General features: G+C 50.4%; 3 protein-coding genes and 1 long non-coding RNA gene across 10 annotated transcripts; 2 read left to right on the forward strand and 2 right to left on the reverse strand.

The window, feature by feature from the left end:
- Positions 1-17: 17 nt before the first annotated feature.
- Positions 18-1855, forward strand: LOC133503072 (uncharacterized). The gene is made up of 2 exons (XR_009795625.1): positions 18-295; positions 394-1855. It is a non-coding gene; the product is annotated as an uncharacterized LOC133503072 (long non-coding RNA).
- A 116-nt stretch (positions 1856-1971) lies between these two features.
- On the reverse strand, positions 1972-6494 carry LOC133502765 (nucleolar protein dao-5-like). Of its 3 annotated transcripts, none has more exons than XM_061823997.1 (10): positions 6120-6494; positions 5245-5313; positions 5092-5175; positions 4922-5020; positions 4512-4661; positions 3923-4117; positions 3718-3858; positions 2688-2837; positions 2473-2610; positions 1972-2391 (listed from the first exon to the last, which is right to left on the reverse strand). In XM_061823997.1, the coding sequence occupies exons 1-10, from the start codon at positions 6151-6153 to the stop codon at positions 2339-2341; spliced, it is 1113 nt and encodes a 370-aa protein (XP_061679981.1). In that variant the 5' UTR covers positions 6154-6494; the 3' UTR covers positions 1972-2338. The 3 variants fall into 3 exon arrangements, with proteins under 3 accessions (XP_061679981.1, XP_061679971.1, XP_061679985.1); XM_061823987.1 differs by having other exon boundaries at positions 5245-5331; XM_061824001.1 differs by having other exon boundaries at positions 3923-4075; positions 5245-5331; positions 6120-6492.
- Positions 6495-6801: 307 nt separating this feature from the next.
- On the reverse strand, positions 6802-14808 carry LOC133502464 (lysine-specific histone demethylase 2). The gene is made up of 21 exons (XM_061823280.1): positions 14656-14808; positions 14281-14423; positions 13338-13459; positions 13097-13186; positions 12901-13012; positions 12721-12834; positions 12610-12648; positions 12304-12496; positions 12043-12227; positions 11039-11209; positions 10890-10964; positions 10603-10737; positions 10113-10284; positions 9917-10044; positions 9692-9823; positions 9522-9596; positions 9339-9455; positions 8420-8545; positions 8228-8350; positions 7997-8149; positions 6802-7772 (listed from the first exon to the last, which is right to left on the reverse strand). Exons 1-21 carry the CDS (start codon positions 14669-14671, stop codon positions 7689-7691), a joined length of 2505 nt encoding a protein of 834 aa, XP_061679264.1. The 5' UTR covers positions 14672-14808; the 3' UTR covers positions 6802-7688.
- Positions 14313-24545, forward strand: LOC133502428 (cilia- and flagella-associated protein 69-like). Of its 5 annotated transcripts, none has more exons than XM_061823228.1 (23): positions 14313-14449; positions 15800-15859; positions 15928-15993; positions 16091-16200; positions 16260-16336; positions 17374-17475; positions 17568-17720; positions 18577-18754; positions 19343-19466; positions 19659-19707; positions 19786-19907; positions 19974-20205; positions 20432-20596; positions 20991-21106; positions 21186-21304; positions 21490-21571; positions 21698-21890; positions 21963-22100; positions 22252-22328; positions 22857-23054; positions 23474-23560; positions 23638-23709; positions 23775-24545. In XM_061823228.1, exons 3-23 carry the CDS (start codon positions 15934-15936, stop codon positions 23898-23900), a joined length of 2580 nt encoding a protein of 859 aa, XP_061679212.1. In that variant the 5' UTR covers positions 14313-14449; positions 15800-15859; positions 15928-15933; the 3' UTR covers positions 23901-24545. The 5 variants fall into 5 exon arrangements, with proteins under 5 accessions (XP_061679212.1, XP_061679206.1, XP_061679220.1 ...); XM_061823222.1 differs by lacking the exon at positions 14313-14449 and adding an exon at positions 14998-15592; XM_061823236.1 differs by lacking the exons at positions 14313-14449; positions 20432-20596 and adding an exon at positions 14998-15592.
- Positions 24546-25046: the final 501 nt, after the last annotated feature.

Consider the following 25046-nt stretch of genomic DNA (forward strand, 5'->3'; position numbering starts at 1 on the left):
AGAAGCAACCAAGCCTACCGGCGGCCGTATCTCCATTATTTTTCCAAACTAGTAAAAACCAACCGGCCTCCAGGCATGGTTAACTTCTGCGCCGCGGTCGGCTGCTCCAACAGAGCCGGGCCCGACGGCAACAAGTCGTTCTTCAGGATTCCCGCTGTCATAACGAGGCAGGGAGAACAAACTGAGAAACTTTCCTCTCAGCGTCAAAGGGATTGGCTGGCGGCGTTGTCCAGGGCGGACCTAAACACGGCTAATCTGGCCCAGTATCGCGTCTGCTCGGATCATTTTGTCACTGGTGAGTATTTTTTTTTTTGTTGTTGTCATGAAGTCCACGGGGGACGTAGATCTGCAAGCCCGGACAATGGTGGCTCATGTTTGTGATTATTGTTTCAGGCAAGCCAGCGCAGCTGTACGATTTCCTTAATCCGGACTGGGTTCCAACCATGAACATGGGACAGAACAAATTCAAGCGTGGATCCGCAAGAAAAAAATGCGCAAGATTTCAGCAAAACGCAGAACAGGCAGCAAAACGACGGCACCTGGACGCTGCGGCCAGTCCGCTAGCGTCGCGGGATGACGGCTCGTCGCCCGACGCAAATCCGCGTACAGACTCTGCTGACCCTACCGATACTGAAGGCGGTGACGACCAAGAGTCCCGCGGAAGTGCAGACGCTGATGAGCGGCGCCCAAATCGAGCGCGTTCAGTCGGAGGTGCGGAGGCTCACCCTTGAGAGCATCCGGCTGGAGAAATCCCTCAGCAACCATCGCGTCGCCGCGAGGAGGACGCTTTTCGAGGGAATGATGAGAAAGTGAAATATTTCACAGGCCTCCCCAATTTTGAGACACTGAAGGCGGTTTTTGGCTACGACGGACGAGAATTCCTCGGTGTCAACGTTCCAGCAGATGATGCTGGTCTTGATGAAACCGAGGCTAAACAAACATGCCTCCGACTGTGCTAAGCGACTGGTTCCTGGCGCTGGCGTCGCCGTCCGCCGTTTCCCGCACGTATTCGAGTGCTGTGGATGTCACGTACGCAAAAATGAAGCCGCCGATTGTATGGCCAGAGAGGGAACGGATAATACGGACCACGCCAACGGACTTTCGCCAACAGTTTCAGCAACAAGTTGCCGTTATTATCGAGCGTTTCGAAACGTTGATAGAAAGTCCGTCGGATCGCGAGGCCGAGGCACTGACGTGGTCGTCGTACAAGCGTTAAGAATACCGCAAAGTACCTGATTGGAATTCTTCCCCGGGGGTCGTTTCATATATTTCACCTGGTTGGGGAGGGAGCGCCTCACAGAACGTTCCGATCTGCTGCAAAACCTTCTCCCGGGCGACCCGGTTTTAGCCGCTCGGGGGTTCGACATCGCGGATTCTGGCGGTTCCGTATGCGCCCAACTGGTCGTGCCCGGCGTTGACCGCGGGTAAAAATCAACTTTCTGCCCCGGAAGTTGAAGACACTCGCGGAATGGCGAACGTGCGCGTTCTCGTGGAAAGGATTATTGGAAATTTGCGGCGAAAATATGGATTCTTTGGCGGTGTCGTGCCAGTGGATCGCTCGACGGCCCCCCGAGGTGACGTTCCCACGTTAGATAAAGGAGGTTGTCGTTTGTCGCGCGTTGCTCAACCTCAGCCAATCCGTGGTGCCGTTCAACCCATGTAACGTACAATACGGACGAGCACGTGTCGAGGATCATAAATCCTGATGAAAGAGGTGAATTTCTTTTTTTTTTTTTTTTTACATTTGTAGTTGAAGCGTAGAAATGAATCATGAACGCACTATGTTGAAAATTGCGTTCAACAGTGAAATCAGCGGAATATAGCAAATTGAAATAAAATGATAAAGTCAATGTGACCTTTTCAAAAAGTCAAGTTATGATTTCAATCTGTCGTATGCGTACCAATAGGTCCCTTTTTTTAAACAAACAAACAACAATTGAACCACATTTTATTAATTTAATTTTTCAATCAAATGAGCTGAATTTACACAGAATTAATGAAACGGCTCGAACAAATATCCGTGTGCAACTTCCAACATTTTCCTTTCAGGAAACGCTAAAACTCGACCGTAGACAAACAAAACGGGCACAAATTGTAAAATGACACGTAGGAAACATGCCAGCGCCAACGGAAAAGGCAGAACTTGACGTTTGGACCCAAACCAAAAAAAAAAAAAAAAAACCGCGTTTGGTCCCAAACTAAAAAAGTGGAGCCGACGAAATTGACTCGTTCAGAGCGGTCACATATAAAACTGGTTTTCGACATTAAACACGGTTTTCGGAGGCGTGCGGCCAAAAAGATTCTTTTGGGAAACGGGTACGAACACCGGCCCGGAGGGTCACTCGGAACTCTCCTCGAGTTTGTCGCCGGGCTCCTTGGCCAGCCGCCAGTCTGCGTCCGGGAGCGAGAAAGACGACGTCAGTACCGGCGTGGACTTTTTGAGAGTTTGGGACTGGGCACGCGCCCGCTTACCCGCTTGGCTCCCCGTGGCGGCGGCGGCGGCTTCCTTAATCTCGCACCTCTCCAGTTTGATGCGGAGAGTTTTGGTGACTTGCGGGTACGTGACGGCTTCCGTCGGGGGCTCGTCGTCGTCGTCGTCGGAGCTTCCGCCTGAGGAAAAATCAGAAGCCGCGTTGCCGACCTTGCGCGATTAGCACGGCCCGGCCCGGCCCGTCTTTTCACGTTACCCGGCGCCGCCGACTTCTCGGCGGCTTTGGGACTCGCCGCCCTCTTCTTGGGAGCCGGAGCCGCTTTTTTCACCTTGGACTTTTTCTCGGCTGCGGATTTCTTCGGCGGCTTGACGAGGGGCTCGTCGTCCGAGCTCTCGCCGGACTGGCCTGCTCCCGACGAGACGCGATCGTGCAATTCTCACATCAAATTACAATTTTTGGGACAAAAAAAATTTTAAGTGAAAGTTGCCTGAGGATCAAAAATGTCGCAGCTCAGTTCAATCCGGCTCGCCGCCGACGCCTTCGACTGCGACTTTTACCAGGACCCGTTTTCAGACTCTTGCTCTTTCTTCAGATTTTTTTTTTTTTTTTTTGGGGGGGGGGGGGGGGCATCTCCCGGAAAAAAGCCACCGCTCACCTCGGAACCTCTACTGCGGGGTGTGACGTACATGAATACATTTTTCCTTAACTCTTGATAAAAATGTTAGAAAAAACGGATGAACGAACGACTCGGGGGGTCGTATTCTACAGCAAGATAAAGAGTCCATCCATCCATTTTCTTTGCTGCTTATCCTCACGAGGGTCGCAAGAAGTGCCGGAGCCTGTCCCGGCTGTCAACGGGCAGGGGGAGGGCGGGGTACACCCTGAACCGGTCGCCGGCCCATCGCAGGGCACACGGAGACAACCGGCCGCACTCACAATCACACCTGCGGGCAATTTAGAGTGTCCGATTAATGTTGCACATTTTTGGGATGTGGGAGGAAAGCCACGCAGAGACGGGGAGCGCATGCAAACGGCACACAGGCGGGATCGAACCCGGGACCTCAGAACTGTGAGGCCAACACTTTACCAGCCGATCCACCGTAAAGATTCCGCTCGGTAAAATAATTTTCCCAGGTCAAATTCCCTGTTATAGAATAAAAAAAAAAAAAAAAAGCGTGAAATACCGACGGTGTGTATGTGCATCTTCATCATGCGAGTTTGTCTTTTTGAGTGGACGTTGTTGTCGCAACGACTGTAATTTGCGGATCTGCTCCATTTGTGCTACCTCGTCTCTTTTTGGAGGCGCTGCCTTGTGTCTTTTTTGCCGCCTTTTTCTTGTCCTCGGCCGGCTTCCTCTGCTTGGCGACGAGGTTCGTCAGAGGCACGTCGTCGTCGCCGTCCGCGTCCTCGCCGCCGTCGACCTCGTCTGAGGACGAAGACGCTTTTAAAACGCGACAGGTCGGCGTCCGGCGGCGTTCTGCGAGGCCGACCTCGCTGCGCTCTGCCGGCGCGCTTGGCTCGGGTCGTTTTCTTGACGCATTTGGCGGCGGGCGTCAGCTGCCGGGCGGCGATCGGCTTTTTCCTCACGATGGCCGCCAGCGGGTCGTCATCCGAGCTCTCGTTGGAAGTTTCCGTGTATTTGACTGGGGGGGGGGGGGAAACAGTCACGAAAACTGCCGGTGAGACTACGAGGTGGGGGGAGGGAAAAAAACTTTTTTTAAAATATCAGCAAAAATGACAAGGTGGGTTTGATTGAATTTCCCGTAATGTCAAGTTTCAACATACAACTGCATCTATCAAATATTTTTTTTTTTTTTTTTTAGAATCGCTCATACCGTCGATGAATCTGATACAGACGGCACCAACCATTTTTCTCTTCACATTCTATTCTGGCATCTGTGACTTTGAGCGTGTACGGCTTCGAAAGTAGGCACAGACCGACTATCGGCCATCTGATTATTGGCTCCGATATTGTGAATTTGACACATACCGGTACCTGCCCCCCACCCCCCCCCTTTACGGCACGTTCATTAATGATTATGAATCAACGCTTCGACATATTGATTCTGTGTCGCTCGCCTCTTTTCTTTGCGGCGTTCCTTTTGGACGCGGCCTCGCCGGCTTGTGCCGAGGTGGCCGCGGGCGCGCTGGCCTCGTGTCGCCCCTTCAGCTTCTTGGCGACGGCGCCGAGGGGCTCGTCGTCCGAGCTCGCGTCCTCGTTCGGAACGTCTGCGCCGGGAAAATGCCTTGAAAAACAACTGCAGTATTTCCATTTTTTTTTTTAATCATATTTCTCGCACTGCACCCGATTTTAATTGTACTTCATAAATATATATGTATATATAGTCGTCATTTTTATTATTTTTTTTAAACGTTTCACCTCTTTGTTTTCAACTACTTTTAAATATAATAGTATAATAATAATATAAAGCACTCTGACTTACCTCATGAATGAAATGCGCTCACAGAGACAAATTTGCGTTGCTGACCTTTCTTCTTCTTGGGCTGCGCCGATTTCTTGGGCGGTGGCATCGACTTCTTCCCGGTTTTGGCTTTGGCCAGAGGACCGTTGTCGGAGCGTTGGTCCGCTTTCGGGGTCAGGAAAACATTTCAATTGTCTGGAGGTGAAATATTAATGTCATTCGCCGGCCGGCCTAACCTGCACCCCTGGATTTTTTGCCGTGAAACGGTGATAATTTGCTTTCCTTCTTCTTCGTCTTGAGCTTAATCAGCGGCTCGTCGTCTGGCGAGGAAGCAAAAGCTGGTCAGACATTTGACACCGGAGACGTCCCGAACGGGCCCACGGCCTCACCGCTCTGGTCCTCGGCGTTGGAGCTGCGCCCGTCTTCGGTGGACTGAGTCTCCTTTTTGCATCGCCTCTCTGTCGTTTTCGAAAAGGCTATAAGGATGGGTTATCGTTCACAATTTAACCACACTACGGCTCTTGACGACAACGCGGATCGCTACTTTATTTTTCTTATTCCACATATTTATCGATGTTTTTCCTGCCAGAAAAAAAAAAACACACACAAAAATAAATATCGGAATGAACACTGCTTTATTTCTTGAAATAATTTGCCTTGCAACAGCGACAATATGCAGGTAAAATAAATTAAATGAGTGCCTTACAGAACAATAACTGTTCAGCCCAAATTGCTATTACAATGTTGGACACTATTTAAAGAATTTAGTGCAAATGAAAACAGGTTGTGGAAGTAAGGAAAGATGAGTTTTCGCCGCCTTGCCCTCCAGCAGGTGAGCTAGCCGAAAACGGTGCAAATTTTCCATTTTTTGCTAAAATTTTGTTTGGCTTGCTTGTAGTGGTTGAACAAAACAACTAATTAGATGACTAACTTTTCATTTAGCTGTTCACATTTTGACATCTTGAGACTGGAGGCGTCACGGAAAGGCGCGTCGAACCACTAATTTGCAGCGAAGTTCGCTGCATTTTCCAAGCAGCTTTGCACAACACGATTTTCCGTAATTGTGCTAGTAGGTTTGTTTTTGTTTTTTGTTTTTTAAAGTTAGAGGGTACTTGTGGGAAAAAAAAGAACGTGCATTGTTACGGACACGTTGGCATTTTGCGCGTCGTAATTAGTAAACATCTTGTTAACTTAATGCCACCTTCGCACTAATACAGAAGCAGAAAGGGAAAAATGAAGGTAATAAAAGTCAACGAGTGACAACCTGAAGAATCAGGTAGCGTGCCGCTGCGGTCCATTGTGATGCCGAACGGGAGGGAAGCTGCTCATCCAAATTGCGCCCGCAAAAAATAACCAACAACAACAAAAAGAACCGCCCCCCCCCCCCCCGCTAGCTTCTTTCGCGCGTAGCAAGGCTAGCAGCTCGCTTATCTCTCGTTTCGCTGCGGAGCCGGCGCAGAATTGCGGCTACACTGCTGGACGAATTCCTGCGAGAAGAGCACGAAAAGCGTGCGGGAGGGTCCGTCTTGCAGGAGATGCGCTGGAGATGCGCTGGAATTCCGCTCCTCCTCCGCGTCCTCCTCGGCTCCGATTTCAACTCATCGAATGTTGAACAGACGGCGATGGCTCCGGTTTATGACATCACTGCGCGGGCTCACGGTTTGTTTTGCCGTCGGCGTCGCATGAGTGTGACGTCACGCGTTGTTGTCTTTTTTTTTTTTAATTCGCTGTTGAAACATTGCCATTTATTCATTGAATGTTTTTGTCAAGTCAAAAACAAACGTATTACACAGTTGTCACTAATGTTTAGTTGAATACAAAGTTAGTTTTTGGTAAAAATCGATCCATAAAGTTTTCTTGGATTTTAAAACATTGACAGCGGCACCTTGAGATACGAGTGCCTTTTTCCTTTTTAAACTATATTAAACATGAGCGTTCTTATCTATTCCAGTAAACATGTCAATTTACTTGTTTCATTCTACTACCACCAGTACTTTATTTAACTCGGGAATTTTTTTTTTTTTTTTCCCCACAGTCCACATTTTATAGTGGCTAAACATTATCGTTCAACTATTTTGTAATTTGTTGGCGACCTCAACACTCGCAACAAGACTCACGGCATTTTGCAGAAAGATTTATTTCACGTGCAGATAAATACTAAGCGCCAAGACGTGTGACCAAGATATTTTCTACAAATGTCGCACACGGGGGGTGCGAAAAAATGAGAACATTGGACAAACATCAGGGACGGCGATCTTGTTGTGCGGTTGACCAACTTTGAAATCATCACTCGGAGATGACACGATGGATAACATTGATCTTTTTTTTTTTTTTTTTTGCTAAACACGTGAATTACTGCCTGTCCTGATGTCATCCCTGAGAAAGTAAAAAGTCTGTCATATTACTACTGAAATTTCCGCCCAAAGCGCAATATTCTTTTGCGTGTGTGAGGAGTTTGCCGTTGACGTCGTATCACTCGCTCCTGCTGTGGCTCCAACAGGCCTCCCACCAAACCAACCCCAAAACGTTTTACTTGTGACTTCTAGACACAAAAAGACGACACCAGTCGTAATAAACGCTGGGTAGACACAAACAAACAACTTGAAACAACCACTCTGGTGAGCCCTAACGGTGAGTCGAACCACGTTTTCGGGCCGAGCCCGGGCAGCTTTCTTGACGACGTGTTGGGATTCGGCGGCAGAGTTTCTTTGAAGCCCTTCGGATGGTGGCCGACCGACGCGCCGTTTGCGTTTGTCTGCGCGTGACGCGGTCGGGCGGCCTTTTCGACCCGTGTCGTCCGTGCCGGCCGGTCGGGAGCGCGCCCGCGCAAATCTCAGACGGCGGCCATCTTGCTGGCTTCTCGGACCCCGCTCAGGTAGGCGCCGGTCACGGTCTGAGGGAAGTGTCGGTTGGTGGCCTGGAAACACAAAGCAAGTGCGCGGGTGCGGGTGCGGGTGTGAATCCCCGCTCCGAATGCAACTTGAGCTCAAGGTCACGTTGGGTCTCGCAGGGCTTCTCAACGTTTCAGGGGAAGACAGCAGTCCCCGGACGCCCAACCAAAGCCACCTCCAACTTTCTCATTCTTTCCCTGATGGGCACTTTGTAGCTCAAAATCCACAAAATTCTGCCAGCTCTGCGTACCTCGCCGGCGAAGAACAATTTTCCCTGGACGTCCTCGGCGATGACGTCGTACGCCTCGCCGCTGCCGCCCATCTTCACGAAGCTGTAGGACATCTGCGACCAGGCGTCTTTGCTCCAGCGTGTGACCAAGAAGTGCAGGGGTTCCGGAACCTCCTGTCGGAGACGGCCGACGGTGGTTTTTGCACCCGCGGCTGCTTTTCCCAGTTCCAACCGAAAACGGCGGATGGCTACCTGCTCCTTGAAGAGTTCCCGCAGCACCTTGACGCACTCGGCGGCGACGTCCTTGTCCTGCATGTCCCGCACGGCGGCGACGGCGTCCCCGGCGATGACGGACATGAGCACGGCCTGCTTGCCCTGCGCGCGACGCACACGTGGATCGTGAACCGGGACCGACGGGTTTCAACGTGCCAGAAGAAAACAAACCTGCGGGTCCATGTCGTAGAAGACGGTGAACATGCCTCGCTTGTCGGGAGTCGGCGGGATGTGACCGAAGTAGTCCGCCCCCTGGATCTTCTTGTCCCAGAATCTGAACGGGAACTTCAGTGCGATCTGTTCAAATGGCCGCACCAAATTTCAATTTCAAACGTCTCCAAATGGCTCAAAATTCCACTGCTCAACTCTTAACTGGAACCCGTCAGAGGGAGCATATAACTCCTCTTCTGGCCTCCCTCCACTTGCTGCCTATTAACGTCGAAGTTTGGGTGAAGATTTTCTTTTCTTTTTTAACATATTCATCAATCTCAGGCTGTCGTCACCTCTTGGAGCTTTTCATTAAAACTAATATTCGACTCAAGTAAAACTGCAAATACTGTGATGAAAAAAAAAATCAATATTCTTTTTCACACGCTTATTTTATGCGGCGATGCGGCTAATTTGTGCATTTTTTTCTAACGGCCGCAAGGGGGCACTCCAGCGGAAAAGGTAAGAATGAGAGCGGTGGAATATATGTGCCGAGGAAGTAACTTTTACCAGCCCTGTTAGGGCTGCGCCGGTGATAGCGCTGTGCTAGTGTGTTGCTGCTAGGTTACTGACGTGTCTGAGTGATATTTACCGGTAAGTTTTATTTCAAATCATCCCTGTTAGCGTTAAACTCTTTCTGTGTACCGTCTTTCACTGGAAATATCTCGTGTTTCGATGTGGGCACTTGCGGCTTTTACGCAGCTGCGGCGTAGGTATGTGCCAAATGGTATTTCCTTTACAAATGTACTCTGTTAGGCTTGCGCTCTGTAGGCCAGGAATTACGCTAAATCCACTGCTGGCCCAGAAACGCGACGGAAGAAGAACTTCAAAAAGCACACCCACGGAAAAAAAAAAAAAGAATTCCGGTGCGGTCGCCGTGTACCTTCTCGATGATGCCGGCTCCCAAACTGTGGATGGCTTTCATTTTCCTGTCCGGAAGCGGCGGCACAAACTGGATGAAGTTCTTCTGCAGCAAGGTCAGCGGCACCGTCACCAAAACCTAGAAGGAATTTTCGAGCTTGAAACGGGAACGGCTCGACCAAAACAACTCTTCACTTGCGTTGACCTTTTTCGCTGTCCACTGCGAGCCGTTGGAGCAAGTCACTCTGACGACATCGCCTGAGTAGTCCACAGACTTCACCTGAAACGAGGGCAAAAACATAAAAATACACTTTTGCCATCACGGTCGGAGTTGAGGAAGAGACAAAACCACACGGACGCCGTCCTTTCCCCTACCGGGCACTTTTTGCGGATGTCGAGGCCCTCGGCTAGTTTGTGGAGCAGCGCGGCGTAGCCCTTGGTGAGCAACGTGTGGTCTCCTGAGAACTGCGCGAAGAACTCGTTGTGGTCCCAGGACCTCGCAGAAACCTGCAAGCAGGCGCACAAATTGGGAATGCTGCAAACGATGTGACTTGACGTGCGCGAGCCCATAAAACTAAAAAACGTGAACTGAATTCTGACCTGGCTTAAGGAGCTGCCGCAGGCGTACTCCAAGTTGCTGAGGTGAAACTGAAGCACTTTTTCCTCCAGCTCGCTGAACTGGATGCCGGACTCCTGAAGAAAGTTCTTCTTAAGCTCCTGCACTTTTTCTGTCAGACAAAAACCGGAGCTGAAATTTCGCCGCCCCTCTCCGGGATTCCGCCGTGGAGCCGAGCACCTCCGAGCGGCGTGTCCTGGATCTGCGACTTGTCCTTCCGCCACTCCGACACCACGTCCAGAATGGCGTTGAAGTGGAAGTCCATGCGCTTGTCGATGGCGGGGTCGGTGGCCCGCCCGCCCTCCTGAATCAGGTCGCAGCGCTCCCCCAGCTTGTGCATGCGGACGCCCATCTGCGGACGGAGAGCGCTCCTGAAAACTTTCGGGCTCCAGACCGCGTTTCAGTTTTAAAGCGGACGCGTGGCCAGAATCATTCGTGGGTCAGGCCCATTTAAAAAAAAAAAAAAAAAAAAAAGTCAACCAAGTGAATAACAAATCAGGTGATTTTTACTTGAAAATGTTGTTAGTTCAACTACTTCCATTGCCCAAAAAAATAAATGAACCAATTATTCATCAAAGTCCAGTGGCTATAAAAAGTCTACACACCCCACCTTAAATAAACCTTTGTAATCGTTGCTTGGTCAACACCGACTTTTTTTTTTTTTTTTCACCTGCTCACACATGAGGGCGACGGGGTTGTTGACGCAGCCGTTGACGATCTGAGCCCCCCGCCCCACCACGACGCCCAGCGCCGTGTCGTCCCACACGCGGCCGCCGATCCTCTCGCGGGCCTCCAACACCAGCACCTGCAAACCGGGGGGAAAAAAAGGGGAACCTTTAAGCCTTTTTCGCACGTGGGGCGGAAAAGAAATTCCTCCCGAGTAACTTTCGAATCGGGCACATTGTCTCATCTTTTGCTCCTAATGATTATTCGCCGTCCGATTCCGAGGCGGCAAACCTGAGCGCCAAAGTTGTGCAGCTGGCGTGCAGCGGCGAGCCCCGAAGCCCCCGCGCCGATCACGATGACGTTCCTCTGCAAAGATCGTCGCATAAAACATCAAAACGGCGCCGTCCGTGGCGTCGCTCGGGCGGCGCCCCGTGCCTCACCGGGCGATGCCTCTCGGGCAGCAGCGGGCGCTGGACCGCCAGCGCGCCCGTGTTGACGAGGCCCTTCCTGGTCATGAAGTGCAGCACGCGCTCCATCTCCTGGACGCAGCGCACCCTCACCAGCCCCCGCACCACCACCTGCGTGACGCACTTCTCCACCGTCAGCACCTCCTTCGGTGGCGGAAAAACAACAGTTTTGTCATATTTGGGGAGGAAAAAGTGGCCTTTTTTAGGCTGTCCCTGAAGGCAACATCTGACTCGGCTCGTAAACTGGATTTCATGAACAACCACGGAGGGGAAAAAAGGGGAAAGGCCCGCTCCAACTAAAGGTACACCTCTTTGGACAAATATGATGATGACAAGAAGGATTTAGGAGCGGAAACGTCGCCATTTTCCAAGATGAACCCAAAATCACCGGCAATTCAATTAAGCGTGTCATGAAATCAGCTGCACTTTTGTCGCGCTCATTCTGGTCTTCAGGCAACACGGAGAACCTCTAGCGCAGCGGTTCCCAAAGTGGGGGTGAAAAACGTCTTTCCAGGGGGTCCGTGATGTCAAGACGAAAAAACAAAATCGTCTGGAATCTAATCATGATGTGAGAATCGCCCTTTCTAGTGTTGAATTGCGTTTTGATTTATTGTGCAAAAATAAAAAGCAAGGGCACGTGAGCCACTAAAATGGAATATTTCTTTGCACGCAGAATGGCAATAAGTGTGTCCAGCACGACATTGCTGGCGAAAGTTGAAGTTGGGGGGTCCGGGAGCTTTTCTTCCCCCCCCCCCTCAAAGACTCACTCGGGGGTCCGGGCCCTGGTTGACTTCGGGAACCACTGCTCTAGCGGTACCAGAGCCCCGCAATCAGCAAGAACATGAAGAAGCGAGGGTGCCAGGAAATGGATGATTACGATAAGTCATAACCTGACTCGGACAGGCAGATACGGCCTCACTTACTTACTCAACGACAATTTTTGCCATTTTTGTGCTGATGCCCGCGTGTGCGTGTACCTTGCAGTTTTTGTGCCACGAGGCCAGAATGAGGTTGCGCAACGCCAGGTACATGGTGGGATCGCGGGAAAATTCGGGGAATTCGTAAAGCTCGTCCAACTCCATCATGTCGGGCCTGACGCACAGAGCCTTGCCGCACTCGTTGGGCTGGTAGAAGGGCTGGAAGTACGGACACAGGCCTGCGACTGGACACGGCGGAGAGGTCAACGTCGAGAGCGGCGCCGGCGCCGACGCCGAGGAAGGAGGCGGACCCGCACGTACTCTGGGGCCGGACGGCTCTGCGGTGGTCGGCCCTCAGCTCGCTCAGCGCCGCGCCGCCGGGAGAGCCGGACGGACTCATCCCCACGCAGTCGGGGTAGTAGGCGGCCAGGAAGGGCGCGGCCGGGCTGTCTTTGAACAGCGGCGGCAGGATGAGCATCGAGTGCCACCAGCTGTCCGTCACCTCCGCCACCCTCTGACACAAAAGATTCCCAGTTCAGAACGCGGAACACGTCCTACGTTGTGATTGTGCCGGCGGTGACGCTAGCCACACGGGCGGCGCCGCTCGGCGTTCCGAGGCCAACTTACCAGGTCTTCTGGCTGGGAGCACTGGTCCGGGCCTTCGCTCTGCGGACACGCACGTCAGAGCACGGTCCCGGTCGCGTCTCACTTCAAAACGACTTTCGGCTCGCGGTTTACCTTGACGTTGTCGAGCTTCGTGCCGCAGCGGAACGTGGCCGCCAGCGAGGGCGTCAGCAGGATCTCCTTGGTCAGCTGGCGCCACCTGCTGCAGTCGGCCTTATTGCACTGCACCTGAACGCCGCACGGGAGACGACGTTTGGCGTCGGACAGATTAAAAGACCACCACGACGTTTTTACCCAGTAGGGAAGCTGCTGGTCTGCCATGAAGGCCTTGAGACTGGGCTCGGTTTTGCCGTTGCTCGTCCACGCTTTCTTCCACGCCGCGTACGTCTCGTAGCCGTCTTTGTGACTACCGCAAGGAAGACCAAAAAAAAAACCGTCATCAACTGCGACCGGCGCAGATTTGACCCGCGGAGAAAGTTTGCAGTTTTACCTTCGGTAGTAGTGATCGAAGCACTCGTTGCAAAAGTGCTCGCCGCACGAAAGGTGGTACCAGCGAGACGTGTATCCATTTTTAGCACATCTGGCGAAAGGAGACAAAACAAACAAACAAAAAAAGCCATTTCCCTTTTCCAAGCCGCTCTTACGGAAAATTGTACAGTTTTGTTTGATGGCATCGTGGTCCATTGGCCAAATGCATAACGTCAAACAAGTGATCCAAGTCCAGTTCCCACCTTTCGGAAGCGCTCGCAAAACAGACGGGGTACGTGGCCGAGCAGCCCGCCTTCTCACATTTTCTGTATTTCTTCTCCGACTGGTCGTCTTCCTCTTCCGTGTCCGTCGCTTTCCTTTTGCTCTGGAAGGGCAGAAAAACATTTTTTTATTTTTATTTTTTCATCCCTTGGAATAACACAAAAGACGGCGTCCCGTCGAATCTCGACATTAAAGTCTCCGCCGCCTACAACTCGACTCGTGCGGCGCTCGCCCTGATTTGGATTTTGGCCTGTTTTACTGCCGCGTCTCCTCCTGGCAGACGGTGAGGTGGCGATGAGCTGTTGAGGATTTGGAACGGGCCGACCGGTACAGGTCTTAAGGTGAACCACGCCCCCTTAGGAGTTTATCTGCGACGCTGATTTATCACCGTAAATCAAACCGTGAAGCCCTTTGAGACTCTTTTGTCATTAAGAGTTCTATTAGGGCCGCAAAGAATCATTCTAATAATGGGCTTCATCCCTACATGAATGAATCCGTTTAGTAAAACATAACATGGACAGTGCATCCAATGCACAATCAAAAAAAAGATCATGACTCATTCACTGGTTTGGTCTGTAACGTCAGACAAAAATGCAAAAATGTTGATTGCTATTTTCCAAAGTCAAAGAAAATGTCTTATTTTGATTGGACACAAAGAGATAATCAGTCAAAACTACAGAGTTACAGAACTGAGAATATTTACTGTCGAGAGGCTAAATTTCAGAGGATTTGGACAATTTTAAGATTTAAAAAAAAAAAAAAAAAAAAAAAGGGTCTCCAAATGATCAAGATATTATCAAACAATTTTACTTCTAGGCTACAAAAACCAATGAGAATTATATAGTATGAGTAAACTGTGGAGGGTGAGCAGATGGAAGTGTGCGGGTCCGGTCCGGTCCGGTCCGGTCGACCACTCAACTGCACCTGTCCAGGAGGAGGGTTGTTGGCCCGCTTGACCCGGACGTTGGTCTGCCTCCCGGACGAGCGCAGGGCCTGGCCGTCGGCCGGCGACTCCCCGGAGCTCCTCCTCTTGGCTCGCCGGGCACCGGAGCCGTTCCCCGGGTAGTCTGGCAAACGACAAGCGCCGCCACCCGTGAGTGTCACCGTCGTGTCTTTTGTCTTCGACGGCTCCAAAGAGGCTCGTCGTGAGGAGTTCAACGAGCGGACGCATCGAAATGTGACTTTGGCGTCTCGCACGCCATAAAAGACAACAACGAGCACTTTAAGTCAGCCATGTTGTGTTGCTAGCTTGCCACGTTTAGCATGTTGCTAGCAGCAGCTTTTGTCACGAGCACTGACCTGCGTCCGACAACATCTTGTTGGACCTTTTCTCGTTTCTCGATCAAAATTGATGATTTGAGTTCTTGTCTCACCCTTCGAAGTTCCCCTCTCGTCGCCTTTTTTTTTTTTTTTTTTTTTTAATGGTGACAAACAAACCACGATGTTGTCGCTGAAATGCCACTACCGGTTTGGGGAGGAAATGGGCGGCTTCCTAACAAAGCTCTTTTCGGCTCCTCTCGCTCGCCGTAGCCGCCGGCACCGTCTGTCGCCATGGCAACCGCAAGGCAAACTTTTGTTCACTGTCGCGTTCGCGAACCTTGGAGATTTGAGAACCAATCCGGGGTAACGTCACTTTTTGAGTCCATCGAAAGGCGCAAACGCATAACACGTCACGGAAAGCGTGGAACGCTCCAGCGTGGGGTTGAACACGCAATATTAACGGAAGCAGAACATGATTTTTCGCTTTTAAACGCCGCAACCTAACAAAATAAGCCCTAAAACACCAATGACCACAATGCAAAGTTTAATTTACGCGCTGTCATGCTGTTGCAAATAGTTGAAAATGTGATTTGCTAACATTGATATTTTTCCGCGTTTAATATCGTCGTCCAGTTGCTGTTATCTGATCGCAAAGTCGGATATTCCGATTTCCGCTCATTTTGAACGTAACGTTGCGGGATTTCACGGTTGACGTTTTTTTCCTTTTTTGTTCTTGACAAAATGTCGAGTTAGATACATAATTCCACATATGCGTTGTCTTTTGTCCCTTTTGGCTTGTTTTGTCACTTTTTTTTTCGGTTCAAGTCAAACAAGTGACTGGATTGGCTTGAGTCGAATGCTGCTGAGTTGTTGTTTTTTTTTTTTTTGTTTTTTTTTTTTTTAATGCAATATGGATTCACGTGAGGTTGTACACAAAAATGTCGCCCAGCCGAGAGTACCGGAACATACTGAGCAGGTACTTCAAATTGTTTATTGTGTTTGTAAGCACGGCCGCCGAAAGTGCATCAGTAAAATTCATTCTCGAGAACTATTAGTGAAAAAGTGATGTTCTGAAATGTGACGGTTGTCTGTCATTGTGCGTTCGCGTCAGGTGTATTGATCTTTGATGATGATATTCATAAATGCAGTTTCTTGTTTACAATGTGGATGTGGTCTGGATCAGGTGTGTCCGAGAACTCTCGACCTCGGCAAGGTGATCGGTCTGCTGGAAGACCCCCTGACAGTGAGTCACGTGCACTTCTGGTGGCATTTCTCCATTTTTCCCCAACATTATGACGCCTCGTTTTCTAGACCCACATGCAGGAGAGGCAAATATTCGTGCTGAAGAAGCTGCTGAAGAGGAGAAAACGGGGCTTTGTATCCTTTGCGGTGTCAGCGAGGTCGCGAGTTGATTGGCGGCATTTTCCGGCCTAAACCTCGCAACCGAAATGTGATTTCCTTGACGTCTGTCGAGCTGCTGAGGGAGCTGGCGAGCGTCTCCAGGATCCTCGACGTCTGCGGTCAGAAGGCTGACGAGCGGCCGGAATATTGCAACATTCTGTGCGAGGCGCTCCAAATTTGTAGGTAGGAAGCTCGCCTGGCGCCGGCTTGCGGATATCTCGCTGGCTATTCTTCCTCCCAAGGCTTCCGTTCCTGAAGGAGAAGACGTCGGACGAGCTCCACTACGCCGAGGACGTCAAGCGGTTGCTCTCTCGCCTCGGTACGCAAACGCCGCCTCGCTTACAGGCCACTTTGTCGGAGGCCAGTCAAAAGAAAGCCAAGCCAAAGAGTGCCAGGAAAAGCCTACTAGAACAGCCAAAGGGGACTGAGTTTGAATTCCGTCGGCTGCTCCTGGTGCGCAACACCCGTGCAAGCGCATTCTTGACTTGCGCCCGTCTTCAATCACATTCGTGCCGGTGAACGTTCGGAAGTCGTGGACCCCGGTCTCATCATCGTTTTCTTAGCCGCTTATCCTCACGAGGGTGCCGGAGTCTATCCCAGCTGTCAACGGGCAGGAAGCGGGGTACACCCTGAACTGGTCGCTAGCCGATCGCAGGGCACTTGGCGACAAACAGCCGCACTCACAATCATACCTTGGGTCCAATTTCGAGTGTCCAATTAATATGTGGGAAGAAACCGCAGTGCCCACCCGGAGAAAAGCCACGCAGGCACGGGGAGAACATGCAACCTCCACGCAAGCAGGGCAGGTATCGAACCCGGGACCTCAGAACTGTGGGGCCAACGCTTTCCAGCTAATCCAGCGCGCCGTCTCAGTTGGATATATGCTCCATATTTTTTTTATGAATGCTTGCATCTTGTATGGTGTGTGCATAATTTATGCATTACTAGCAAATGATACATTATTTGAAAAATTCATTCTCATATTTCATGTCTTTTGCACTTCATTCGGTTCTAATTGATTAAGCGACAATGAATATTCCACAAATGTCCTCAATCAATGAATTTGACAGTTAAATGACTCAAGGTGAGGTAAAAAAGGAATAAACAAGTCTGAATTAACCCTCCCCCCATCCATTTACTTAGCCGCTTATCCTCACAAGGGTCGCAGGGCGTCCCGGAGGCTATCCCAGCTGTCGACGGTCGCACCCCGAACTGGTCGCCGGCCAATCGCAGGGACTGAATTGACCAATGTGGGGAAATAGTTTGGGGAAAAAACAAAAGTTGCTGTAAAACTGTATTTTCTTTTGCTGATGGCAAGAAACGTGAGCCGCGTACGTAACGGCCGCATGTGCGCAGGTTACCTGATGCGGGTGTCGGCCGGCGAGGTTCGGCGTCACGTGGTGGAGTCGGTCAAGTCTTACTACAGCTGCTCGCCGCCCGGCAAGGCGCCGCTGGACGGTACGCTGCGGCCCGCCGACTCGCCGCTATTGCGCCGTTTGGCTAACGCTGCGGCCGCTCTGCCCGCTGACGATCGCGGGTGACGCCCGCAGGCCCTCAGCCGACGTCCCCCGGCTACCGACTTCAGCTCTTGGAGCGCAGCGACCTGGCCAAGACGCTCTTCCTGTCCCTGGCGGCGCTGGGGAAGCAGCCCGCCGTCAAGCTGCTGCTGCTGCAAACGCTTCAGATGCTCTCCAGCACGTCCGGTCAGTGTCGGGGGGGCCTATAAAAAGTCTGCACACCCCTGTTCTGGCCGTGATGACCTGTTCAAAACATTTACCAGGCATCAAGAAACTGCACAACTCAATATAAAGTGCTTCGACGTAAACCCATGTCAACTCCAGATGTTCTAGTAGGCTTTTCCTGACATTTCCTATGTTTGTTTTGTTTTCCAGTATAAGCCTGAAGGTTTTGCGCTGACTGGTATTTGTTGCAACTGGTCAGAATTCCCTCGGTGTCATCAGGGCGTCACCCGCTTTCCATTTTCATGTTTTGAGTGTATTTTTGCAGTTTTTGGCGCTATTTCCAGAAAGTACTTTTTGGTACAAACACAACGCCGCTCATCCTCAAGAGATAGAACACGCCTGTCCTGTCAAGAACCCCGCGGCTTCTGTTTTTTTTGTTTTTTTTTCCACAGCTGGAACTGGCCAGACTTGGTGAGGTTGGAGGAAATTAGGAACAGTTTGAAATAGAAATTGGTATTAGCTAAAAAGGGGGGAAAAAAATGTCAAGGAAAGCTTACTGGAACATCCGAACATTATTGAGATGAATCAGGCTAATGTGTGAGCTGCCTCCCCTCCCACTTCACGAGTTTGCGGTTGCTTAATTCTCAACACGGGTACGTCCCAATGATGAGAGGGAGGGTGTGCACACTTGTTCAATTGCATTAGCGCAATTGTTTCATTTTATTCCTAAAAAGATTTGTTTTGTTTTTTTTTCATCGAGAGTGGTAGATTTCATAGGTTACGCTGAAGTTTTAAAATAATTTATCCTGTTTTGAGGAGCGTGCCACCTTTTTCTAAGCACCGTCGAGCACAAATCCCGTCCCGTGTCGTTCCCTAGACATGAACTGCGCTTTGATGCTGAGCGTGCGAGGGGCCGAGAGCGTTTGTCTGCGCATGAACGAGGCGGACCCGACCGGACTGATCCTGTTCCACTCCTCGGAAATCCTCTGGAACCTTCTGGAGCGGGGCGACAAGTCTGAGGTGGCCGCCCAGCTCGGCAGCTTGGAATGCGCCATGTATGTCGGGCTCCTGGAGCCCCGAATCCGTAAAAATCTACCGGACCCCACTGACCCCGCACCCCCACGAACCCTAACCTTAATAACTTGCCGAACCCCTAAAACCAAAAAAACGGTAAAATCCTAATCTTAACGCTAACCCGTACGAAGTTTGTTGTACCCTTTGTTGTCGTGTCCGTCAATCCGTCTACCTTTTTCCTGCGTCTACCACCCGACCTTGCGCTCCGTCTCTTCATCCCAACTCAACCGGCTGAGGCGGACTGTTGCCCCGCAGAGATTTGGTTTTTGCCTGCAAGGGAATATTTCCTCACCTCTGTCGGCAAATGTTTGCTAATCTTTGCTTTTCTCATACTTTGGTTCTTGACCTGCTCAATGCGTAGAGCGCCCGGATATAACTTCTGTTTTGAGTTGTCGGTATCCAAGTAAAAGAGACTTGACTTGACCCTAAAGCTCCTTAATCTGAACCCTACTAACCCTAACCTGACCTCACCGATCTTAATCCCACTAGTCACCTTGACGAACGCGTCTTTTTTTAAAAAAAAGTCTTCCCTCATTCATCGGTTTTATCTGTGGCTTTTTGTCCTTGAGCTCTCTAAAAGAAGCCTTCACCCGCGTCGCGCTGAACGCTTCCCGACACGCCGACCTGCAAGTCCGCAACGATCTGCTGGTGCTCACCACCCTCTTCGCCGAGAACTCCTGCGCTCTGCTGATCGTAAGACACGTCTTCTAGGTTCTATTGGCATTAGCGCTGTGTCTAGTTAAGTCCTGGTTTTGGTCGTAGTGTTTGAGTCAGAGTTAGTAGACCACTGACGAGAAATATGTGCTACTGCTAAAAGTTTGTCTGTCGTTCCAAATCTATGGCGTTCTCGCTTTAGCGTAGAAAAATCATGATGTCACTCTTTAGGAGAGCCTCTTTGCCAAGCAGCTCGTCGGGCTCAGCACATTTCCTGAACGTAAGGCAAATTCCCGCCAGTTGCGTGCAAATTATTTTGGATTTGACGGACACTTTGTCTCCCGTGCTCCCAAATCAGTGAAGAACGGGAACCCTTTCGCGGTCGAGCTGAAGCTGACGTACAACATGGAGGACTTGCAAATGAAGAAGCTGCTGTTAAATCTGCTGGTTGTGATGTCCGGAGATCCCGCGAGCCTCCAGGTGACACAAGATATGAAGGCACGCCCTGAGATGATTTTGATGTCGTGGTGTCCGTTTGTGGTGTAGATCTTCAGGGAGGAACAAGTGATACTGGCCCTGCTGACCCTGGCCAAGGCACCCGCCGAACCCTCGGAGGCGAAGCCGGGATCTCGCCACTGGTCGTCCGTCCAGCTGGAGGAGCTCCAGTTGCAGGCTCTGGCAGTCCTCTCCACCGTGGCTCCGCTGGTGCTGGACCACTACATGTCCTGCTATGGCAATGTGGCCCTGCTGGACCTGCTGGATTGGTGCGCAAGCCCAGGTGAGAGATCACCAACAGGATTCGAGTTGGTGGAGCGGCGGTGAGGGACTTAACTCAAGTCACTTGACTTGACCGGAGTCAGACTTTGTTTGCCAATTTCAGGACTCAGATCGCCCTAAAGCTTTATAGGACTGGAGTAGACGATTCGAGTATACGTCCCAGGGTTTACTCAAGTAATGACTCGACTGGACTTCCTTGAAATTCTGTTGACTTGCTTACATTCCAGACGCCTTCTCCGGCCAAGGTCACAGCTTCCATGCCACTGGAGGCCGAGGCAGCAAGAAGGCGCACATGCGCTACTGCGTCAGACTGTTGAGATCTGTCACCTCGCTGGCTCACAAGACCCTCAACCAAGACCTGTGCGACCAGGGGACCATACACATACTTCTAGGTCAGTCTGGTCGGGGCTGGTGGCTCAGTGGAGTAACGGTGACTTGGGATAGAATTAGCGGTGTCGGGATCCGTGAGGTTAGGGTTTGCGGAGTTAGTCTTAGTGGTGGCGACTTCATGGGTTTAGAATTTGATGGGTTCGGTCGGTAAGGGGTGAGTGGTTACGGGTAGGAATCTGTGGGCTTAGTTTTAGAAGAGAACTTGATCTCATCAGTGGGGTTATGGTTAATGAGGTGAGGGTTCACCGGGATTAGGGTTAGTCGGATTAAGTACTGGCTCGCGACTAGAGTTAGCAGGACCTTTGCTTGTGGTTTGGGCAGTCAGAGCCTCCGTTGTTTAGGTGTCATCCCACCCCTCCTTCAAAATGTCATCCAACTTTCACGTCCACTCCTCAGGCCTTCTGATGCAGATGGAGTCGAACCCTGGTGAGGAGGACTCGATTACCGTGGAGATGAAGTCAGACATGCAGATCATCCTGGCGGCTCTGTGTGAGGGCGACATGCACAAAAAAGTACTTCAGACAAGTTCAAGTTTGAAAATTCACAAAGGCACACGAGGGAAGCCTGACACTGCCGGCGTTGGCATGGCAGGAGCTGTTTGGCGCCGAGGGCGTGGAAATGACCATCCACTTCCTGAGGAGAGGCGCCGGCATGTTCTACAGCGGCCTTGGACACAACAAGCTTCTTCTGTCAACTATGGTGTGCTTGCGGTCAGTACACTTTCAACCTCTCGCTAATTGTCACCAGCTAGAACGTTGTTGAGGAAATGTTGTTGTGTACCTTTGGGCCGAGGGGGCCGGGTTGTGTTTAGTGGGGTTGAGCTCCGGGGCGTGACGGATGAGGCTTGATGGAAAATGAACGCAATGCAGATGAGGATTTGTCATGACTTTCTTAGCACCTGCATCGTGGGCTGCTACACCACAGAGGATTGGTTCTTAGCCCGTGACGGCGTGCTGATTCTACTCGACCTACTCAGTGTAAGTGACCCAAAACCTGACGAAATCCAGGGAGAGTCTGATGGGGGTCTTTTCACCCGGGGACTCTTCAAACGCTTGAGCTTCTGGGTGGAAATCCTGAACCTTTGCCTTCATTTTTTCCTTCAGTCGAGTCCAAAGTGTGTGCACGGCGTGGTTCTGGCCACCCTGCTGGAACTGTGCGACAACCAGAACACAATTCCTCACATCCTGAGGTGGAGCGACAGCGCCGGCCGAATGGCTCCGAGTCTCCTCCTGAGAGTTTGGCGGCGGGAGGAAGAGGAGCTGGGAGTCGCCCGAAACCAACACGGCGGGATCTCAGGTTTCTTCGAATCGGCGGCTCTGAAGAACAAACAAAAGGCTTGAAGAATTTCTTTTTTCTACCCATGCAAAGATCCCAGGCAGCCCGTCCTGGCTCCTCGCAAGTTGGCGGACGCAGACCTGATGTCAACTCTGGACACGCAGAGTGCTGCCGTGCTAGAGATGCGAGAGAACCCGATGTCCAAGATTTACTTGATCTTCTGCAGAATCGGTACAAGTATCCATTCATGCATTCAAAGATACGACTGAGATCTAAAACAGCTGTGGTGGAACACGAAGGAGTTAAAAAATGGAAGAATGGTGCAGGCGTACGCAATGAATTGGACACAAAACTGTGGAACCATCCGCTTGCACTTGTGCAGGTTTCCAGGACCTTCCAGGATTGTCCGTAAGAGACAGAGTGACCTTGAGTATCATCAAAAGGTACCTTGACTTCAAGGTAAGAACAAAGCAGCTGATGTACTTTTATTACTAGACTGGCTTGGAATTACTCCGAAGAATGAATCACCTTTTTTGGGGACCTTCACACATTCACAAAAACATGCTAACTTTGGCAAATCCGTCAATCCTGATGGCAATTTTTGAATGTTCACGGTCTGAAGCACAACTCTCCAAACATTACTCTGCAGCGCCCTCTGGAAAGTTACAAGAAAAATCAGCCCCTGACACCAGTTTCATTGATCCACACGAATTTGCGGGGACACGCCCAAAAAAGTCTTCTGGAACCGTGCTCGAAATTGAACAGCAAGGCCGACATTTTTGGTTTGAATCGGCCCTTTCAGGCGAAGTCGAGGACTTTGATGAAATCCTTCGTGGGTATTTGATCAAATGAGACCCAATTGGAGTCAAATAAAGTTGACAGATCGTCCTTTCATGAAAGGACGCGGGAAAAAGTTTCAAGGACCCCGTCCCCGAAATCGAACTGTTGGTTTGAGGCAGCCAAATCGTATTTGACGATGTGACGCAGGTGAGCGAGGTGTGGGACGAGATCAGCCGCGAGCTGAGCCTGGAGGGCGTCCGGCCCGTCACGCCGGACCTCGAGACCCTGCGCGCCGCCCGGCAGATATCGCAGCGCACGGCCGAGGCGGTGGCCGCCGAGCAGGAAGAAGTCTTGCGGCAATACAACGAGGAGGCCTGCAAGGAAGAGCGACTTATTTATCAAGAGGTGAGCACGAAATCGAGTCAGTAAAACTCACGTCTTCAAACTCTTTCCGGAACAGATTTTTGAGCACAGACGTTGGCGCAACAACAGATAATATAGCAATACTTACGGGCATATATTCTTTATCCTCTGCACAAAAAAAAAAAAAAAAAAAAAAGATCTAGAGTTGTATCGGAATGTCTGCATGGTTCTGCCCCAGGTGGCCCATTCGCACCCAGCAGAGGGAGCAGTCCAGTGCCCATTGAAGCGAAGCAAAAAATAAAGATAAAAATCCTTTTGAATATGTCTTTTAACGTACGCTACAAAAATAAGAGCTGTACTAATACAAGGACAAAAACCGGCCTGGGTACACAAAACAAACGTCCTGATTTGAGAACGGGGTTTTTTTTTTTTTTTTATTGTGTTTTTCTGCGGCGCTGCAGATGAAATCTCACTGGAAGCAACGTCAGCTCACAGCCAAGTCGTGGAGCAGCTTCGTCTCCAAGACGTCCAACTACGACATCCTCAAGGTTCCGATCTGTCCTCGGCGCTTCTACGTGGGCGGCTTCTCCTCTGAGGGGTTGGTTGTGTGGCTTCTTTCGTGCAGGAAATCAAACTAGAGCGGGAGAAACACGTGGAGTCCATCAGGACCGGGCCGGCGGACCGGCACCCCCAAGAGGTCTGACGACGACGCACGACTGCGCGTTTTGTGTTTCTGGCGCTGATCGCGCAAAACCTTTGCAGGTTTTTATCGGGCGGCTCAAGGTGGCCGCGGACGGCGTCAACCTGACGGTGTCCCAAACGCCCGTCACGGCGGCGGCGCACCAGGAAGCCTTGCTGGCCTGGCGTCAGCCGCACTACTTCCTCTAAAAGAGCCACGCCTGTTCTTCTTCTTTTGTATCGAACGTGACCGAATTGCTGGATTCAAACTCATCGGTAGAGTTTAAAATTTGCGATGCCATTTGAAGTGACTTCCTTTGAGTATGTACATTGATTACTAATTGCTGAAATATGTGACTGTCTGATTATTTTCAACAAAAAGAGGACATGGTTGCGCAGAAAAGGCTTGGAAAAATGCGCAAATTTTACAAGCTCAGCAACCCTGGAGCGATGCAAAGCACTGCGACTTTAAAAGTTCAGTTCAGCGTCGTTTGATTTTGAACCTCCAATAAAATAAAAAACAAAAAAAGTAAGATTGTACAACAATATTGACAGGCATATATTCTTTATCCTTTGTGAAGAACAAATTGTATCACTGCACTTTACAAAGCAATTGGGACCATCTCCTTCATGTAGACATGCGTGTGCGTGTGTGTGTGTATATATAAAATATGGATTATACTGCCCTCACGTGGTCGAGTCACATACAACAGAAGGCAGCATGATGTCTGTTGAAGTGATGCAAAGAAATGAAGAAAAAAATGGATTTTTTTTACATTCTAATGAATTGCATTGACTGAATGTTTTTTAAGATGCCAATATTGTAATTAATATTAATAAAGTGTTGATAATTTATTTTTCTCGGAAGGCTGGAGTAGATGAATGCCATTTCCATTTGGCAAATTACAGAAAAATGATGTGAGGTCTGCGTTAGGCGCATGGAAAAAAATTCAACCTTACGCCATTAAAAGTCAGTAAGTTTCTTTCGGCTTGTCCCGTCAGAGGTCGCCATAGCGATGAACGCTCATATTTGTTTGGCACAGTTTTGACGCCTTCTAGTCAACAAAAATCTCGATTCGCTTCTGTACTTATGTAACTATGGAAAATGGAGTGAGTGCTCTGTCGTTCTCAGTAACTCCATTTTTTTAGTTATGTTTTTCCCAAGGTTTGTGTTGCAATGTTGTCACAGTTTGTGTGAAATGAGCGACGGTCGCCATGTTGGTTTTGGATCCCGGCATCCTGTTTTCATTCCTGTCGATTCGGCAGCCGAATTCCTCCCAACAGGCGGCACAATCCTGACAGTGAGGAAGAGGAGGAGGAGGATGGGCATCTCCATGGAAACAGCCCAGCAACAGG

The sequence above is a fragment of the Syngnathoides biaculeatus genome, chromosome 1, assembly GCF_019802595.1.
Source record: "Syngnathoides biaculeatus isolate LvHL_M chromosome 1, ASM1980259v1, whole genome shotgun sequence".
In the NCBI taxonomy this organism is placed as follows: Eukaryota; Metazoa; Chordata; class Actinopteri; order Syngnathiformes; family Syngnathidae; genus Syngnathoides; species Syngnathoides biaculeatus.

Bases quoted from the DNA above. Each gene is read 5' to 3' on its own strand.
- LOC133502765 (XM_061823987.1), bottom strand. From the start codon at position 6,153: ATGGACCGCAGCGGCACGCTACCTGATTCTTCAG. The intron at 5,332-6,119 runs GTTGTCACTCGT...CCATCCTTATAG, and splicing joins CACGCTACCTGATTCTTCAG to CCTTTTCGAAAACGACAGAG. The intron at 4,118-4,511 runs GCGAGCGACACA...CCCACCTCGTAG, and splicing joins GAACGCCGCAAAGAAAAGAG to TCTCACCGGCAGTTTTCGTG.
- LOC133502464 (XM_061823280.1), bottom strand. The intron at 13,013-13,096 runs GTAAAACTGCAA...TCCTTGCGGTAG, and splicing joins TTCGATCACTACTACCGAAG to TCACAAAGACGGCTACGAGA. The intron at 10,965-11,038 runs GTGAGGCACGGG...CGATCTTTGCAG, and splicing joins TGCCCGAGAGGCATCGCCCG to AGGAACGTCATCGTGATCGG.
- LOC133502428 (XM_061823222.1), top strand. From the start codon at position 15,527: ATGGATTCACGTGAGGTTGTACACAAAAATGTCGCCCAGCCGAGAGTA. The intron at 16,337-17,373 runs GTACGCAAACGC...GCATGTGCGCAG, and splicing joins GCGGTTGCTCTCTCGCCTCG to GTTACCTGATGCGGGTGTCG. The intron at 20,597-20,990 runs GTCAGTCTGGTC...TCCACTCCTCAG, and splicing joins GACCATACACATACTTCTAG to GCCTTCTGATGCAGATGGAG.